This window comes from Schistocerca americana, chromosome X, assembly GCF_021461395.2.
Source record: "Schistocerca americana isolate TAMUIC-IGC-003095 chromosome X, iqSchAmer2.1, whole genome shotgun sequence".
In the NCBI taxonomy this organism is placed as follows: Eukaryota; Metazoa; Arthropoda; class Insecta; order Orthoptera; family Acrididae; genus Schistocerca; species Schistocerca americana.
The window spans coordinates 836577277-836595427 of NC_060130.1; the positions used below are offsets into that span (position 1 = coordinate 836577277).

An 18151-nucleotide genomic window follows, 5' to 3' on the forward strand; every position below is an offset into this window, starting at 1 on the left:
AGGGAGAGAGAGAGAGAGAGTGAGTGAGTGTGTGGTGTGTGTGTAAGGGGGGGGGGGGGGGGGGGGAGAGGTGATGCAGGCGTGTTTGGCCAAAAGCTTTATTGGAAAGTCTTTTTCTTGTTTTCGTAACATTGTGCTAACTATGAAGTAGTAGATAAAGAATTCTAATGAAACAGTGTAAGAAGAGAAACAGTAGCTTTTTTTCAAGGTAGCTCCTTTTCTGCTACTATATGTATTACCTGATTATTAATGCATTGACAAAGTAATATGAAAGTTATTCCCATAATTAACATTGTAATTAGGTTGGCAATAATTGCAACTGGTTGTAAAATTTTTTACAGAAGCAGCCTGCAATGGCTGTCTCTGCCTGTTCAGGTGTAACTTCATTTGTTTAACATAATCGGAGGCTCTCATTCTTTGTGAGATTTATTGAATACTAACAGAGAGAGCAAATGAATGAATAAATGAGTGAAAAGAATAAAGTGACAGAGTTCTGAGTTCAAATGCATTGTATTAGCTGCATGGTTATTTATAATGACCTCTTCAACACTCAACACTCCTGGTCACTAAGAACCATTTCACATATAAGAGGTGTGTTCACAAAGTATCAGGAATTTTGTAATTTTGCAGGCTGTATTAGTCCAATTCATGTGATTTTTCATAGTTGTGTTGGGACACATTTCTGAAATGTATCCGTACACTGGAAGCTGTACTGGATGTTTAATATATTGTCAGTTATAAAGAAAGTTACATGTGTTTGCTTAAGAGTGGTGATTACCAATTTGTTTTAAAAATGAATCAGAGAATTTAAATTGAATTTTCTTATAAACATGGAATAAAATGTAACAAAGTTTTTGTTGTGACAGTGCCACAACATTTAACAGTGCCGCCATGACAGTACGCGCAAACGGCGATAGAGGCACTCCGCAACTCAGCTGAGCGTGGGAGCGCCACCTAGCTATGAACGGCGCCGGCCGCATGTCACGGCACAGCAGTCGAATGAGAGATACTGAGTTGTTATAATGTAACCAGCTATTGTTTTTAAGTGAGTGTGTTTGAATATCCATGCAATTATTGGTGATTAAAGGTTATAACATTTTGGCAACGAGGTCGGATATTTTCACTGCGTTGTGGATTTGTGTGTTCGTGACGGGGCAGACATGGAACAGCTTATGCAAGCGCTCATTGAACAACAAACAGCTGACGGCTGCTATTCAGGTGTTGTCGACATCGCTTACTCATCATCTGTCTTCCCCTTCTCTGCCTCCATTCCCTCCTTACGACGAGGCCGCTGAAGACTGGGAGGATTATGAGAAGCGTTTGCGGCAACACTTCTTGGCTTTCGGTGTTGTCGACGCTCCTATGTGTAAGTCGTTATTTCTATCTTGGATTTCCCCACGGATCTATCAGCTGCTATCTCAGTTAGCCCTCTGCGGGAACCTGCCTCCCTGTCCTTCCAAGAAATGTGTGACTTATTGTCTAACTATTACCGCAAAAACACCCACATCATTGCCGCCTGTGTGGCATTCTACCGGTGTCGTAAACAGCCCCATCAATCTTACCGGGCTTGGGCGGCGGAACTACACGGTCTGAGTAGGAAATGTCAGTTTGTCACAGACACTCATCATGAGTCTTATGCTGATTCAGTGGTTAGGGATGCTATTCGATGGCTTGCTCCTGATAAAGAAGTTCGGCAACGTGCCCTACAATTGCCAAACTTGTCGTTGTCGGAAGTTCTAAGCATCGCTCAATCCTTTGAAGTGTCTCACGCTGCTGGCACGCAAATAGACGCGTGGTGTGATGTAGGCACTGTACAGTCAACTTTCAACATGGACAATTTGCCTGTTTCACAGGAGAACGAAGACGTGGCGGTGGTTCACTCGTGTAAACAACATCGCGTTGGGCCGCAACGCTCGCAGCGAAAACAGCAACCACAGAAGCAGGTTCGTTCCGCACTTCCTTCTTGTCCACGTTGTTTCGTACAGCATGACAGGGCCGCGTGTCCAAAACGTTGGGCCACGTGTAATTCATGTAGGAAAAAAGGCCACATTGCTTCTGTGTGTCAGTCCCCTAAAGTTCCTGTCGACAAGGACGAGGCATCGGACATGGATGTTAACTGTGTGCTTTCTCAAACAAATAAGTTGTTTGTTACTGTTCATGTTCTGGATAAAGACATTCGCATGCAAGTGGACACTGGCTCTGCAGTAACTCTCATTAATTCTCGCACGTATTTGGAGTTGGGCTCCCCTCCCTTGTCTCCAGTTACGTGAAACCTGAGTACTTATAATAAACAGGAAATTCCTATCATTGGCCAGTTTGATGCTTCCACTGCCTACAAGTCTGTTGTTAGGCCCCTCACATTTTATGTGGTGGATCATGCGGGCACTGAAAACCTGTTCGGTTATGATGCTTTCCAATTGTTCGGGTTCTCCATTGATGATGTGCACCTCATATATGAGGATATTCCGTATCAACAGCTGAATGGATTGTGTTCTGAATTTTCGTCCATGTTCTCTGCTGGTCTGGGTCGTGCCAAGGATTTTGAAGCCCACATTACTCTTAAACCTACAGCTCGCCCTAAGTTTCTCCGGGCACGCCCTATTCCGGTGGTGTTGCGTGCACCTGTCAAGGCTGAGATAGACAGGTTAACAGCTTCGGGGATTCTCCTTCCTGTTACCTCCAGCGAATGGGCATCGCCAATCGTGGTGATTTCTAAACCAAACAGGAGTCTGCGATTGTGTGGTGATTTTAAAGCCACCGTCAATGCTCAGAGCCTCATTGACACTTACCCTCTTCCCCGCCCTGAGGAGTTATTTACCAAGCTCGCTGGGGGCCCGTTCTTTTCCAAACTTGACTTATCGGAGGCATACCATTAGTTGCCGTTGGATGCTTCTTCCAAGGAATTTCTCGTCATCAACACTCCTTGTGGGTTGTAGTAGTACCAGCGGTTACCATTTGGCGTCGCTAGCACGCCGGCCATTTTTCAGCGGTTTTTGGAACAGCTCACGGCTTCCGTTCCCGGCTGCATAAACTATCTGGATGACATTGTTGTCACAGGGGGCCTCCACTGAGGAGCACCTTCGCCATTTGTGTTCACTGTTTCGGGTTTTGCATTCGGCTGGGTTGAAGTGCAATCTGGACAAGTCACAGTTCTTCCAACCCTCCATTGTGTATCTTGGTTTACACTTGTCCCGTGAGGGTATACGTCCTCTACGTCAGCATGTTGCGGCCATTAACGCTCTACCCCGGCCGTCTACGGTCAAAGAACTTCAGGCGTTTCTAGGCAAGATTGCTTATTATCACAAATTCATTCCATCCGCGGCAGCGGTAGCTCATCCTCTGCAGCAGCTGTTACGCAAAAACGTCCCTTTCTGTTGGTCCGACGAGTGTGAGCAGGCTTTTGTCCGCCTGAGGGCTCCTTTGCAGTCGGCGCCTTGTCTTGCCACATTCCGTCCGGTCAGCACTTGGTTCTGGCGACTGACACGTCACAGTATGGCCTAGGGGCTGTTCTCGCCCATTGGTATGAGGATGGGTCGGAACGACCCATCGCCTATGCTTCCACGACCCTCAATGATGCACAACGGCGTTACTCTCAAATCGAAAAGGAGGCACTCGCTATCATTTATGCTCTAAAAAAGTTCAGCATTTTTTTGTATGTTTCTAAGTTTCACCTCATCACCGACCACAAGCCTCTGGTCTCTCTGTTCAGCCCATCGGTGTCGCTTCCAGATAAGGCAGCTCACCGCCTGCAACGTTGGGCCTTATACTTGTCTCGTTTTCACTATGAGATTCACTATCGCCCCACAGCCCAGCACGCCAATGCTGACACATTGTCGCGATTGCCGATGGGCCCCGACCCGGTTTTCGAGCATGGTGAACTACTCTGTTTCCACATTGATGAGGAAGAACGTCGTGTGGTCGAGGGTTTTCCACTTACAGGTTCGCAGGTCGTGTCAGCTACTGCGCGGGACCCGGTCCTGTGTCAGGTGATCGGTTTTGTTCAACGGGGTTGGCTGGACAGGACCAAGGGCCAGGCATCGGATCCCCTTCACAACTACCATGCCTTGTGCCTTCGTCTGTCTGTTCGTGATGGTGTTGTTCTTCTGGCCACGGATGGCGCGTCTCCACGGGTCGTGGTGCCAGCCTCTCTTCGCAAAGATGTTCTCAAACTGTTGCATGAAGGCCATTGGGGGATTTCTCGGACTAAGTCCCTGGCCCGCAGGCACGTTTATTGGCCCGGTATTGATTCGGACATCGCCCACATGGTTGCTGCGTGTGGTCAGTGTGCTCAACAACTGGCTGCACCTCGTACAATGCCCTCTCCGTGGCCTGATCCGGCACAGCCATGAGAACGGGTGCACGCCGACTTTGCCGGCCCCTTCCTCGCTACTTATTGGCTACTGTTGATTGACGCCTTCTCGAAGTTTCCATTTGTTGTTCGATGTCTGTCACCCACCACTGCGGTGACGACGCTGGCTTTGCCCAAAATCTTTGCGCTAGAAGGGCTTCCATCCACGATCGTCACGGACAATGGCCCTCAGTTCTCTTCGCAGGCCTTCCGTGATTTTTGTACTGAACAAGGGATTCATCATGTTACAGCACCACCCTTCCATCCGCAATCGAATGGGGAGGTCGAGTGCCTTGTCCGCACTTTCAAAAGCCAGATGAAAAAAATTCCTTAGTGATTTTTCCACAGATGACGCTCAGCTGCAATTTCTGAGTTCTTATCGCTTCACGCCTTTGGGTGATCGCAGCCCTGCTGAACTCTTGCATGGCCGCCAACCGCGCACTCTACTGCACCTGCTTCACCCTGTCAGGCCTTGTGCTGTGTCCCCTAGCACGGGAAAATACTCAGTGGGTGCCGACGTGTGGGCACGAGGGTATGGATCTCGCCCTAAATGGATTCTAGGGCTGGTCAAGGCTCTTTGCGGCCGCCGGCTTTGTGAAATACGTATGGACGACGGCATGGTTGTTCGCCATTACAACCAGATGTGCCCACGAATGGTGGCCACGCCGGTGCCACCGCCCCTTCCTTCACCTCCACCAGCCCAAGAAGCCAGTCCTGTCGCTTCTGCCGATCTACCGTACATGTTGATGCAGCCGACGTCGCTACTGGTTCCGAGTACGCCGGAACCGGCTCCAGTCGCGACGCCGCCTTCTCCGGGACCCACATCGCTGGAGCACACCCCCAGGTCCACACCTATGGATGCTGCTCCGGAGTTTTCACCCATCATCTCATCCAGGAGGCACGTTCCACACACGAGCTTCCATCCTGGACATTTTCGACCATACTCTCGTGTCTCTCTGTGGGATCTTCTCGGGGCCTCACAAGAGGCCATGGATGTCTCCGCACTGTCCATGTCTCCAAGGAAGTGAGTGTTTTTTTTTTTTCAAGGGGGGAAAAGTGTTGTGACAGTGCCATGACATTTAACAGTGCCGCCACGACAGTATGCGCAAACGGCGATAGAGGCGCTCCGCAACTCGGCTGAGCGCGGGAGAGCCACCTAGCTACGAACGGCGCCGGCCGCATGTCACGGCACGGCAGTCGAATGAGAGATACTGAGTTGTTATCATGTAACCAGCTATTGTTTCTAAGTGAGTGTGTTTGAATATCCATGCAATTATTGGTGATTAAAGGTTATAACAGTTTTCAAAAAATGTTAATTATTACTTTTGGTGAGTCTGCTATGACTAAAACAAAGATTTAGGCTAGGAAGTAGTTCAAGGTACTCTGACAAACACTTGCCAGTCAATGCGCAGCCAGAGAATTTGGATCACTGTCAGAGTAAAGACACTTTGTCAAAATTTTAACAGTAAACTGTTGAAGTATTTGTAACAATTTACTGTCCTCCAGGAAAGTTCTCATGCTCAAATTATTCTCAGGACCGAGAGCTGGCTGGAACACAAAGCAGAAAGCTTCAAGATACATAACAAGTCGTGGCATGTATATCAGAAAGATAGATCAGAGGCTATAAGATAGGGAGTATTCACTGCAGTTGACAAAAACATCATGTCTATTGACATCAAAGTTGAGAGTGAAATTATCTGGTGGCATGTAACAGGTCCAGGTGAAGCCAAGTTAATTGTTGGATGCTTTTACTGGTCACCCAATTCTGTTGTGACAGTTCTAGAGTCATTCAAAGAATTTCTATGTTCAGCAGCAAGTAAATACCCACATTATGCACTACTAGTTGGAAACAACTTTAACGTACTGAATACAGACTAGGGTGTCTATGGATTAATTGCAGGGGTTACAGACAGACAGTCATGCAAAGTACTTCTGAACACTTTTTCTGAAAAGTGTCTTGAGCAGCTAGTTCAGCAGCCCACACATAGTGGAAATATGTTATACCTCATAGCTACAAATAGGCTGGACTTTACTGACAACATCAAGTTAGAAATGGGGACTAGCAATCGTGATATCATTATAGCAACTGTGATTAAAAAAGGTAATGAATCAGTTCAGAAGGCGAGGAGAAGGTTTCTGCTAGAAATAGCAGATAAGCAGTTATTAGCATCTCATTGACACAGTGAACTGACATCACTTAGTTCCAGTAAGATGGACATAGAAGAATCATGGGTGAAGATTAAGCTGATTATAAATCATTGTTTGGAGAATTATGTGCCTAGTAATTAGATTAAGGATGGAAAAGACCCATCATGGCTTAATAACGAGATTCGAAAAATGCTGAGGATGAAGATGCTGTTGCACACTCAGTTCAAAACAGAACACACACATGATGACAAGTAAAGGTAAATAGAGATTCTGTAAAAAGGGTCCATGTGCGAAGCATGCAACTACTACCACTGTCACATCTTAGCAAAAGATCTGGCAGAGGGGCTGAGAAAATTCTGGTTCTATGTAAAATTGCTAAGTGGATCTAATGCTTCCATCCAGTCAGTTGCTGCCCAGCCTAGTGTGGCGGTTCAAAATAGCAAAACAAAAGGCAAAGTTTTAAATGTCACATTCAAGAAATCATTCACACAGGAGAATTGTACAAACCTACTGTCATTTGACCATTAGACAGACTCCCGTAAGGACAAAATAGCAATACGCATCTCTGGCATAGATAAACAACTGAAGGAGTTCAAAATAAATACATCACCAGGTCTGGATGGAATCCCAAACCAGGTTTCCAAAGAGTATTCTACAGCACTGGTCCCTTACCTTGCTTGAATTTATCACGAATCTCTCGCATAGTGCGAAGTCTCAAGTGGCTGGAAAAAAGCACAGGTGACTTCTGTGTATGAGAAGGGCAAAAGAACGGACCCGCAGAATTACAGTCTAATATACCTTACATCAGTTTGCTGTAGAATCAGTGAACATATTCTCATGCCAAATATAATAAATATTCTTGAGGCCAAGAAGCTTACGTCCATGAATCAGAATGGTTTTAGAAAGCACTGATCCTGGGAAACTAACAACGGATGAAGGACAACAACAGGCAGATTCCATATTTCTAGACTTCTGGAAAGCATTTGACACAGTGCTCCATTGCAGGCTGTTAATGTAGGTACAGGCATATGGAACAGGTTCACAAAATGGTTAGTAGATCAAAGACTTTTTACGTAATAGAACCAAGTATGTTGTCCTTGACAGTGAGTGTTCATCAAAGACAAGCGTACCATCAGGAGAGCCCCCAGGGAAGTGTGATAGGACTGCTATTAAATGATAAAAGATTTGGCAGACTGGGTGGGCTGCAATCTGTGGTTCTTTGCTGATGACACCGTGGTGTATGGTAAGATGCCGAAACAGCATCCTGTGGCTGTTTGCTGATAATGCTGTGGTGTGTGGGAAGGTGTCATTGTTGAGTGACTGTAGGAGGGGACAAGACGACTTACACAAAATTTCTAATTGGTGTGATGAATGGCAGCAAGGTCTAAATGTAGAAAAATACAAGTTAACATGGATGAGTAGGATACACAAAATGTTTGCTTGACACAGTCACATTTAAATACTACCAGTCATTTCCTTTCCTGTTTCACTTGCAAATAGAATGAGCGAAAAACAACTGTCTATATGCCTTCATACGCACCATCATACTTTATGTTGGAGGCAGTAGAATAGTTCTACAGTCAGCTTCAAATACAAGTTCTGTCAATTTTCTCAGTAGTCTTCCTCAAAAATAATATCTTCCTTCAAGAGATTCCCATTTGAGTTCCCGAAGTATTTCTGTAACACCTGCATGTTGTTCAAACCTACCAGCAATAAATCTAGCAGTCCACCTTCGAATTGCTATGATGTCTTCCTTTAATCTGACACTCTAGCAGTACTCAAGAGTAGGTCACACTAGTGTGCTGTATGTAGTCTCCTATACAGACGAACCACACTTTCTTAGAATTCTCCCAACAAACTGAAGTCGGCCATTCACCCTTCCTACCACACTCTACACATGCTAGAAAGGAAATGACTAGTAGTGGTAAGAGGGTACCCTCCACCATGTGCCGTTTGGTGGATTGCGGAATATCAATGTAAATGTACCCTCCACCATGTGCCGTTTGGTGGATTGCGGAATCTCAATGTAAATGTAGATGTAGGTGTTTACGAGAGGTGTAAGTGTTTCCAAGAGGCAGTGAGGAAGTTGATGATGAAAGTTTTGGACACCACAGAACATCAACAACTGATAAGAATGTGGAAAAAGTGAAAGAAATAGTTGCTGATTATTCTTCCAGGCTGTATGGCTATGGTCAAAGAAACATTTCAGTTTCTGATGTTTCTTCCAGAGCTGCGATGGACATATCTGAAGGTGCTTCTGATGACTCTTGGTTTCCACTGGAACTGACTAGACACTGACTGAATTCTAGTCAGTTCCAGTGAGACGATGAATTTTATGAGCATGTTGACGATTACGCAGTAGGTAACCCATTAGATCCTGGTATCTTTAATTTTTGTATCATAAAATCTAAACAGTCAGCTCCTGAAAATGCAAATAAGAAAACATGTTGATGGTCTCAAGTTGTTGATGATCATTCATGGTTTGGTCACATGGAGAAAAATGCTTTAGAAGAGTTCTTTTGTTAATTGACTGGTGTAAATACAAAAATCCAGTTCCCCATGGAGATGGGAAAAGACAACACAATATCCTTCTTGGATGTTTACTTATGACACAGGCTGGTGGAAGGTTGAAACTTAGTTTTTTGGACAGAACCACAAGAATTTGCATGCCAGAATCCCTCGTTGCTGAATTAAAACATCTGAAACAGGCTTTCAAGAAGAATGGCTATTCAGGCAAAGTAGTAAATAGGGTTCTGCAACCAAGTAACAGTAGGTAAAAGGACAACAATGAACCACAGCAATAGAAGTACATTAAGACAGTTTTCTCTCTTTTATCAAAAAGTAACTGTTCAGGTCAGCAAGATTTTAAAGAAATACGACATCAGACCGATTTTTTGACCAGCTAAGAAAATATCTCACGCACTTTGATCTGTAAGGAAGAAATGCCCTCCTCTGTCAGCATGTGGAGTATGCATGATTCCATGTATCTGTGGAAAGGTCTAAATTGGAACTACTATGAGAAGCATGAATACAAGATCGAAAGAACACAAAAATAATTGCCAACTAGAGAAAACAGAAAAATCAGCTGTAGCAGACCATGCTCCTCAGTGAGGAAATCATGAATTGAAGTGTTCCAAAACCAAAATTTTATCTACTATGATAAACTATTATCCACAACTATATAGAGAAGTCATCAAATTATGTAAGTATAGTGATAATTTTATGAGAAAAGATGAAGCCATGAAACTCAATGATATATGGACAGTGGCACTGCATAATTGACAGATAACTGTTTATCCTTGACAGGTGACCATTGATGGTTGTGTTTTATCTCTGATGATTATTTCTGCTGATCACGTGTAAACTCTACTATAGCCACTTTACACAATATTTATGTCACTCTTCAACATCCAGCTTGTCAGCCGGCAAGACTCAGCATAGCCAGGAGCATCTCCAAGGATATCCAGCGCAGATCTGGGCAAAACATCAGGAAGAGAAAAGTTCCTTTGACAATGGCCATACAGCCCAGAACACTCATCAGAAACTATGCCGACCATGAAAACCTTCACTGTGTGAGTGAATGAAATGATTATAAATAATCACCCAGTTACAATCAGGAGTTGTTGCTGATGTTAGCATACCAATTAGCTAACGGCATGAAATCTTTTCAAGTGTTTCACGTATGAAATGTGTGACTGCAAAATTCATGCCTAAAGTGTTGAATTTTGAGCAAAAACAGCCGCAAAGTGGAGTTTCCCAGGAGTCACTAAATAAACTCAACAATGATGCAGAACTACTGAAATGTGTCATAACAGGCAATGAAACAAGGGTGTACAGGTATGACATCAAAACTAAGGCTCAGTTATCCCAGTGGAGGCATTCTGGATTGCCAAGACTGAAAAAAGCTCAGCAAGTGCAGTCAAATATGGAGGTTCTGCTCACTGTTTTCTTTGATTTTAACAGCATAGTACATCATGAGTTCTTATTCAGAAGTCAAATGATCAGTACAGTAAGGAGAACTACCTATCAGTCCAAAACCTTTTGTGGGATGAAATGCAAAAGAAACACCTGAATTTGTTGTGAAATAATTCAAGGCTTTTGCACCAACATAATGCACATGCTCACACTTCAGTGCTTGTTCATGAATTTTTGGCAAAACACAACACTGCAATCATGCCCCAGCCTCCCTATTCACCACATGTGGCCCCATGTGACTTCTTTCTGTTTCCACAAATAAAGAGAGCCTTAAAGGACCACCGTTTTACAAGCTTAGATGAGATTAAAAGTGCACTGCTGAAAAAGCTACGTGATATCCCATAGATCGAGTTCCAGAAGTGTTTAGGAAACTGGAAGAAGCAATGGCATAATGGGGACTACTGTGAAGAAGATAACATTAATCTAGATGAATAAACAACATTATTTCCAAGAAATGGAAATTCCTGAAAACTTTTGAACACACCTCATATTATTTACTGTCAGTCACCCATTCACTTTTCTCCAATGTCTAGCTTCAAGTCAAACACTTAGCGCTTTGAGCACCTTTCCTCACAATACACCTGAAACACTTTATAGTGCATCTGCAGCTGATCTACATTTGCAAAATTTGTTCAGATTTTGCATTGCATCATTAAATTCACAAATGTGCAATACCCACTAATTATGCAAAATCAACTCAATTCACCACAACAACAAATGACAGCAGCTGCCCTTAAATTATCTGTTTCACCACATCAAAAGGACTGTGTTAAGTTAGGTAGACATCATCATTACTTTGATAACACATGGAAACATGTTAAGCATTTGGGTTTCCGAACATGATAATCTACTGCATAATAGTAGTAAATATAGTTTTTGTGAAACTGATCACATAGAATATCATCTTGATAGCAACTTCAACTGTATTAAAACAACTGATAAATTAAATCTTTAATTTCCATAACAAGTTTTCAGACATGTGTTTAAAATCAACAGACAACTAATTTTAATCTTAAAACACACACACACAGAGTATATTTACATGAAATGAATTTACATATTTGTATGGACAACTATCAGCTATATAATGGAATGATGGCAATGAAATTTTGTGCCTGACAGGGGCAAGAACCTGGATTTCCCACTTATCATCAGTGGGCACCTTACCATTAAGCTATCCAACCATGACTCCTGGTCAGACCCATACTTCCATATGTCATCAACCATGTGTCTACAATCTGCTCTCATAGATTCATTATGTGTATTCCCATACAGGGGAGATTTTTAATTGAAATGTCACTTGTTCAGTGTCAGCAGGTAAGTACAATATTGCAGTGCCTATGTTGTTCAGAAGTACGAGGCACGTATGTCCAAAGGAACATTGCATCACACTTCTGAAAACACAGGCACTGCACTATTGCAAAGTATATTTGTCCAGCAATAAGTACTCCAATAAGGAGCAAAGTACTTGCCAGTCTTTACTACAACACCTTCCCCATGTGGACTTGGTGGAGGCCAACCTCCATAGTCTGTCCTCACTGGAGCTGCTGAAACATATTAAAACACTTAGTCAATAAAATACTTGATGCAAATTATGAGACACCAGCAAAGCAATATGAAACTACACACACTTACAGCTTGCAGTTTCAGTGTTCTGCTTATTGAGGATGGATAGAGAACATGCCCCCTCATCTTCAACCAAATGACTAGCTGTAAAATAAAGGTAATTCTGTAGAGCATACAAACATGTGTCACAAAATCTATCACTGATAGAAAAGTAACAATTTGCTATAATGTTGCTAATACACTATAACATTTTATGGAGTGCTAACACATAATGAACATACAAATGTAACCCACAGCCGAAAGGAAAACCATGTATAATACTACAAAACATACCATGTAGAGTGAAAACAAGATCTTACAGTCAGCATTTAATATACATCTGTTATGCCTCCCGCCAACCATGTGTTCATACAAATTAGTTTCTTTATTCAGTAACTAATTTAATCTCCTAGCCAGTCATTTAGCTTCAGTTTCTTCTCACATTTACAGGAAAAGAAGAAACCCTTAAGGGCTGGGCAAGGGGTGGATGAGAGGGGTGGGGAAGGTTACATAAAAATAATCAAACAAAATTAGTGTTAACTCCATAAACCTTTGGGCACTAGATAGAGTAGTGATGGTCTTGGTGAAATTTAACCCCTAGGAGTTAGGGTGTCAGTAGGAAGGTGTGATGTGTAAAGTGTTCCTCTGGAAACTTAGAACAGTTTCAACCAAACTTTGTACACATGACTAAATACCCAGAAAATTAAAAAAATAAATAAAATACTGAGGATATAAGACACTTCTAACACCCCCATGGGTACAGATATAGGAGAGAAGGGTGAGAGATTGTGGTGAAATAGAAAATAAAAAAATTCTACCTACATTAGAGTCTATTCCATAGCGCTTTTGGTAGGTGAGCCATTAGAGACAATTCTGATGGCATTTAGGTCTAAGTTTACTTGGGTAGAAAGAATAAAAGCTTCCATAATATCCTGGAAAGTTTTAGAAACTAACTGATACTCAGTAGAACATTCTACAAGGTATTAAACAGCAAATAATTCAATTTTTCATTCCTTTATCTTCTGAGAAAAACATTCATCATCTTATATTTATATAGAAGCACTGGTGTTTACAAACAGAGGCTGGAGAGTGTGATAGGTTAAATACATAATTGTGCCATTCTGATTTATCCACTAGTTGCTTCTAAACACAATAAGTTCCTTTTTTGTTCCTTGAGTACACTTTTTATTTCAAAATGACTGATTTCAGGCAGTATTGCTCATCTTCAGATCTGCTAGACAATAAAAATAAATTACAATTGTGTCCTACTCTGTGTCTACAATATCACAACCAGACTTCACTAATTTGATTACTCCTGATATGGTAGATGATGACCTTAAAGGGAACGTATGTGTGTGTTATGAAGTTTTGTATCGTATTATATAGAAAAAGATTTCAGCTTTATAATGTTGTAAACACTAGATTAGAACCCAATTGTAATTTTTTTATTGTTTAAAAGATCTGAAGATGGGTGACATTGCCCAAAACTGGTTGCTTTGATATAAAAACAATGATTGACAGACAGAAAATGCTTGTTTTATATAAATAATGATTGCAGATAACTCCCTGTGACAAGTATGTCTAGTTTGCATCAACAGTATATCATGCTATCAAATTATGATTGATGATGGAGCATCAGAGGCTTGAGTACAAGCTAACACTGTGGGAAGGATGGGTTAGGAAATCAGCAATGTCCCTTCCAAATTAAATGTCCCATTATTTGTCTTAAACAATTTAGGGAAACTGCAGAATATATAAATCTGGATTGTGAGATGAGGTATTGAACTCTGGTGTTCCTGAATGTGATTCTGAATGCTAAGCAATATGGTACATCAGGCCACAGGATTTTCAATGCATGCTTCCTCAGTGGCCACATCTGCTTATTTACTCCCTTGAATTCCAGTGAAACCTGTAAACTAGCAGATTTAACTTCACAGCATCAACACCTACAAACTGTTTCAGCATCCTCAAGATAACACATAACTAAACAACAAATACTGTAAATTTATCTGGTAAATGGATCTTTAATGCACACACTGTGAAAACCACAAGGCAGCCAAGAGTGTCCCCACGGTTCACCTCATGTGAAAATTGCCACATAATTACACTGTGCATATAAAACATCATAGAATAGTGAGTTAAACAAATGTCCATGAGTACTGCTCAATTTGTATTTCAGTTATTCTAAAATAACTCTAGGCTTCTGCAGCAGCCCAGGAGTAACTTAGCTCCAGCTCTGGGTTAAGGCCAACATATGTTCCCACACCAAATACCACTACATCCTGAATGGCTCTTAGCTTGCCATCAATTTATGAAAATCCAATGTGCAGTAGGCAACATGATGCTCTAGAATGCTAATGATTCTGTAACAGATAAGAGGCTTTAGGTCTCACACACATAGAAGAGCACACACTAGGTACTGATCTCAAGCATCAACACAACCTCTTATGTTGCACAGAGTCTATTAACTCCAGATATGTTAGTTTTTGGTCATATGTAAACCAACTACATAGCTAGAATCACATAAAAGCTTTGTAAAAGTGGAAAAAACAAATCTGCTACACAAGACCTGTGCCTAAGGCTCTTCAACATATGTAGTGCCTATTATTATCTTACTTTCAGATCCCTTGGTTGTTGTAAGCACAATGGTTCAAGAACATTTTGTATGACAATGTTGGCCAGCGGAAGTGTCACATTGCAGCAACAAGTACAGGGATGATATTGTTTCTTTGTGCAGTCAACTAAAATAGCAACTGCTTGAAACTATACTACCAGAACAACACCAATGGAAACCCATAAGGTGGAGACTATAGCATAAGATAAACATTAAGCTTAAGATCTGTTTCCTGTCCCACCTCACATACCTTGAACTAAGTAATTTGCCATAGAAATACAAGAGCCTGTTTAGCATTGAGGTTTCTCCTTTATTTCATTCTTCCACTCTCTTGGTGAGCTTATGTAAACTGAAATTTTGGGAGAGAGGCATTCTGGTTCACTCACAAAAATCTCAAAATTAATACTTTCATCAGATGGTCATCAACTGCTGTATCAGAAATAATCAAATTAGTGAGGTCTGGTTCTTGTGAACCAGTTTCTCTGACCTGTGATATGATTTTTTTCTTCTTTTCCCCTTTTGAGGTTTTACAACATACCAATCTGAAATACATTGACTCTTATTTCTGCATCTCCTTGTACGGAATACAAATTAGTATTGAGCATTGGGCACATAGATACAATCCGCATTTGCTGGTGATACAGCAGAGGTGAGCGACTTCACAGAAAGTGCATCTCTGGTGGAGAATTTGCAGATACACATGCTTTTTTCAGCTTTCACCACTGAGATCTTCACAGATGATTTCCTTACATTCATTACCTATTTGGTAACAAATACACATTACTATGTGACTGGTGGTGGCTCAAATAAACCCCACAGACTCTACAGTTTCAAAATAAAATATTCACTTAGTGACTAAAGAAATATTTGACATTTAGCTGCAGTGAGATATTCACATATCATTAAGTTAAAGCCAATGGCTATGGGTTTTTTTTTTTTTTTCCCCCTATCGTAATGTGATACCTAATCTCAGGAACTGCTGTAGCGATTTTGATTCAGCTTCCCTTAAAGATGTACTGATTCATGAGGAAGGTTTGGGAATATAATTTATTACTGCTGTGCCAGACAAGTTGTCCAGCTGTTGGTACTTTGTGCTACCCACAGGAAGCTGGGGTAGGTCACTAACTTTACATTCAGCATTTGAGAATGGTATAAGACTGAAGCCAGTTACTGGAAAATAATAAATGTTGACAGTGCAACTATAGTGGAATCATGGGTTTTATTTTTTTAACATATAATCACTTTCATATTTCTCCTGCATCTACTTCAGCCCATTCAGCCATCAGGTCTTGAGTGTCTAAACAAATGGGACCTCTGGAATTTAGTCACTGAACATCTATTGAGCATTTTGTCTTTTGATTAGATTAGATTACATTCTGTAGAAAGATTTTGATACTTTTCCAAATGGCCCTTCTTCTTTAAATACCAAGAAAAGGTTCTGTAATACTGTATATTTTGTCATAGTTTATTAGTGCTGCTGTTCTTTTATGACTGTCCTCCAAGGATCACTTAGTAGGTTGTGGGTTATAACACAAAGTTGTCCTGAAACCCCACAGTTTATGGCAAGTACTATTAGTGCAATATTATTAGATGCATAGCACACACAAGCAGTTGTCTTAATATGTCTGAAGACAGTTTAATTAGTTACATGTTCCATAGATTATATTCCCAATAAGAAACACGATTTGGAACATGCCAGTTGAATAAAAGATTGCACAGACAATTAAAAATTATATTTATATGGTTACACACTGGCCATTTACAGGTTTGTAATCAGCTACTTAATTCTATTCAAGAATTCATCTATGGTAAAACAGTTAATACAGAAAAAAAACTTTAATTTACACAATTTACAATGACATTGGTAACAAATATTAAAATATAATGACTTTGACTGTTTATAACAAACCTCATTAATGAACATTGCACTTAAAAGAATATGTTGTGGGTGAATGTTTTCCCTTTTTGAACTTGATTGCACAAAAACCATTCCAACATCACATCCACTGGTGTTTTCAATACATGGCTAAAATTTATATTTACGAAAAAGTAGTGACATTAACAGAATCCCACTAATAAATCCCATGTTGGGTGAACTGGAACTCAACCATTGCTGACACAGCTGCCCAAGATGCCTGGTATCATATCACAAAATTTGACACGTGGGAAGATTTACAAAATGACATTTACAAAATGACCAACTATGAAAATGAACTGATTACTTCAAAGAGTAGTTCCATCATCTCTAAATTAATCTGTAGCATGAATTACCCCATACTCTCCAGAGAAATGTGACTTAAATAGATGGTGCACAGGTTCAGATACGTGAAGGGTGGTAAAGAAAATCAGCCATGTCCTTTTCAAAGGAAACATCCCGGCATTTTGCCTCAAGTGATTTAGGGAAACCACAGAAATCCTAATCTGGATGGCCAGATAGTGTATGAATCACCAGCCTTTCGAATGCGACTCACCTGTTTTAACCGCTGCGGTACCTCGCGTAGTTTCACAGAAAAACTGATCAACTGTCGTAATTGCCAAGCAATGAACTGTTTCCTGCTACTTGATTATCTTTGTGCTAGTATAAAATTTAAAAATGTTATGACATTGGTCCTTTGCATTGCAAGTGCAGGTCTATAACATTGCAATTTGAGGAAGCAAAAGCTTTTCAGTAGCCTCTAAATACTGAAATGTTTGCTCTGTCTTAGACTTTAAGAGCTTGTTAAATGTATTAAATATTCTGGGTACAATTAACTCTGTAGGAGGGGCTATAAACAAAAGCTCCCTTAAGACTTCTCAAAACAGAATGTTATTCACTATCCTACTTTTCCCCACGCAACACTGATACAGAAAATCACTGATTATTTTTCACATACAAGCAACTGCCTTACCTTAACAGGCATTGGTTTTGTTTGTTCAACAGCTGTCAGAGTCAATACGACCAAAATTCAAGTTTTCTGCAAGGCACACAAGCACATCGAAGATAACGGTTCACCACTGTTTCTCTCTCTCTCTCTCATACTGCAGAATTACCTGTAGGAATTCAAAAGCATGTTGTTCCCATTACATCAATGATTCCATACTTGCTTTTGATGAACAGCTGGAAGGAACAGCAAAATGTACCTAAGTTAAATACCATATAAGAGTAACTGTAACCTGACCTTCAGTTGTTCCAAGAACCACAGTGGGATTCACCATTTTCTTCTACATATTTGCGTTTACAAGGCTCTGAAAATGTGTACCACGTAACTATGAGTATCCACTAACAGGAAGCAGATGAATGGAAAATGTAAATTTAACCACAAAGAATGATTGTGCTCGAGGCCTACATTTTTTTGTAAATTTTCTCATTATTTGCAACCATTATCTGACACTACTGATTAGTGTCTACAAAAATTTTAAATTGATATTTGCATTAATTATAAATGTATATTCTTGTCAAAGTGAAGTTCGGACTAGACAAT

General features: G+C 41.0%; 1 protein-coding gene across 5 annotated transcripts in view; it reads right to left on the minus strand.

Moving 5' to 3' along the window:
* LOC124555709 overlaps positions 1-18151 on the minus strand; it is a 411411-nt gene that overhangs the window by 100188 nt on the left and 293072 nt on the right. For 4 of the 5 annotated variants that reach the window (XM_047129715.1, XM_047129717.1, XM_047129716.1 and 1 more), the window contains 2 exons: positions 12107-12181; positions 11944-12018 (listed from right to left, as the gene is read on the minus strand). In XM_047129715.1, the coding sequence (XP_046985671.1) occupies positions 11944-12018; positions 12107-12181 (150 nt within the window). The remainder of the gene's footprint in view (positions 1-11943; positions 12019-12106; positions 12182-18151) is intronic. The other variant, XM_047129714.1, reaches the window with a different exon arrangement.